This window comes from Terrapene carolina, unplaced genomic scaffold, assembly GCF_002925995.2.
Source record: "Terrapene carolina triunguis isolate 2854851 unplaced genomic scaffold, T_m_triunguis-2.0 Scaffold49, whole genome shotgun sequence".
NCBI lineage: Eukaryota > Metazoa > Chordata > Testudines > Emydidae > Terrapene > Terrapene triunguis.
The window spans coordinates 2,585,558-2,587,924 of NW_020664400.1; the positions used below are offsets into that span (position 1 = coordinate 2,585,558).

A 2,367-nucleotide genomic window follows, 5' to 3' on the forward strand; every position below is an offset into this window, starting at 1 on the left:
AGGAAGACTCGAGGCTCTATGCTCAGAAACACTCTGCAGCAGCAGCAAATGGTGCAGTTCTCTGGCCTGTGTGATCCAGGAGCTCAGACTAGAGGCTCACAATGGTCCCTTCTGGTCTTGGATTCTATGAAAGGGTTAACCGGGGTAGCTAGTTAGCTTTGCAGTGATCACAGTCATCCTGGTCCCCTGGTGGCAGAGGTTAAGGTGCTCTGCTGGCCCATCTCTGGGACAGTCTCAGCCCTGCAGGCTGTTGCGGATGAAGGTCAGTTGTCCCTGTGGATTTCAAAGGCAAGGAAGGCTCTAAATAGTGGAGGCTTGGGGCATGTCTAGATTAAATTTAGTTGGAGCTCACATAGGCAGCGGAATGAGCACACACACAAGAGAAGTGAGGGGATGTGTCTTGTTTTCTAGCTGTTCAAATCACTGCTTCGTTGCCCCACAAAGCTCCTTCTATGACTCCAGCCCTTGTCCCTTCCCCAGGAATCGTTCTCTGCCGGAGTTGGACAGCTATTGGAAGGCCATTGACGAAGTCGACTCAGTGCCCTTAAGGTGGGCTGCAGAGGTGCCTCAAGGGGAGACAAGAAGGGGGATGAACCGGCTTGCCAGATCATTCACGGACATTGACTTTATGAGGATGCTGAACAGTGCCCTGGTGGAAGGTACGGATATAGTCTGCTTCCTTTTCTGCGCGCTGTTTGAGTAGAGATAATCTGTGCACTCCCAGGCCTCAGAGAAGCTTCGATCTAAACTCAGACTCCACTGATTTCGTTAGTGACCGAAGAAGTGTGGAATTCTGCAGCTCTTGTGCTATGGGTAACCGGGGGGAGGGCCTGATTCTCTCCTCAAACCTATTTTACACCAATGCAAACTCCATGGACTTCAGTCAAGCTGCTCCTAGATTCCTACCGGGCTAAGTGGGATAAGAATTGGGCCTCCCAAGTTTGAAACCTGGGGCCCCTGCAGCAGATACAAGTGCCTCTTGCCAGATGTAAACTCGGAATCTGGCAGTTGCTGTCCGTGTGACTCTGTGATTTTGGTCCTCATACATTCAGGGGCGGAATAACTTTTTGTGGGCCCGGCGCCAAACATATTTGTGGGCCCCCGGGGGGCAAGGTGCTGGGGGGCGGGATGGTCAGTCTCCAGAGTGAAGGGCGGGCTGGGGGCAATGAGGCACAGCGCGGCGGGAGCAGCCCCGCTCTGCGCAGCCCAGCAGGAGGGCGCTGTTTACAAACCTGCAGCTGCCAGACGCACACTGGCCTGCCCAGCCCTGTGCTGCCAGCCCCTTCCCCTTGAGGGCAGGTCCGCACCACACCGCCCCCCTGCCCAGTGCCCCACCCTTATGCCCAGCGTCCCCTCGCCCAGAGACCTCCACCGCAGATCTCTATGCCCAGCCCCCACCCCTCCTAGAGACCTCCCCCGCTGGCCTCCCACCACAACTGCACAGCACCCTGCACACCACACTGCTCGCCCTGTGCCCCCCGCCCATAGACCTCCCCACTGCCCACCACCTTCCTCACAGTCCCACCATCACAGCTGCACAGCACCCCATATTCCTGAGGGGATTCTGCACCAAAACATTAAAAATTCTGTGCACAATATTTTAAAATTCTGCAAATTTTATTTGTCAATAAATAAATGTGGAGGCTCCAACATGGCAGTGGGGAGCACAGGCCACTGGTTGCATGGAGGTGGGAGATCACCCTGCAGCCTCCTCCCACCCCACCCTGGGACAGGAATGCGGCAGTGAGGCAGCACCCAACCCTGACACAGGGCAAGGGCCAGGCCTGCCCCAGAAACACCCTGGGGCTCTGCCCCCATGTGCCAGGCACACCAGGTGTGGGTGAGCAGGCTCAGCCCGGCAGCAGGATCCAAGTGCAGAGGGACTTAGTGTGGGGGGATCCAGCCAGGTGGGGGTAAGAGAGTTCTCTGTGGGGCAGTCTGGGTGCAGGCGGCTCAGTGGGAGATCTGGATGCACAGAAGCTCATTGCGGGGTTCCAGGTGCAGGGGCAATGGGACTCTGCAGGGGATCCAGGTGAAGATGTTTGGGGCTCAGCAGGGGGGGGTCTAGGTGCAGGGGAGGTGGGGTTCATTTGGGTGGGGGTCCAGGTGCAGGTGGTTGGGGCTCAGTGGGGAGGGTGTCTGGGGGGCTCATCAGGGAGGTACAGATGCAGGGGAGGTAGGGCTTGTCAGGGTGAGGGTTCAATGGGACCCCCAGCTTCTGCCAAGGGGATGCCACATGCTGGGCTCCAGCTTCCCCCCTGCCCCCACTTCCCCCAGCCCCTTCTCTTCCCCATCCCATCCCCTTTGTCCTCACTGCCTCTTCCCCCAACCCCCGCTTCCCCCAGCCCCCTTCTCTTCCCCATCCCA

The 2,367-nt window shown here is 58.0% G+C and overlaps 1 protein-coding gene across 1 annotated transcript in view; it reads left to right on the forward strand.

Annotated features, from left to right (window-relative positions):
- The first annotated feature begins 589 nt into the window (after positions 1-589).
- LOC113407629 (interleukin-1 beta-like) overlaps positions 590-2,367 on the forward strand; it is a 19,452-nt gene continuing 17,674 nt past the window's right edge. The window contains exon 1 of the mRNA XM_026656734.1: positions 590-659. Within this exon, the coding sequence (XP_026512519.1) occupies positions 590-659 (70 nt within the window). The remainder of the gene's footprint in view (positions 660-2,367) is intronic.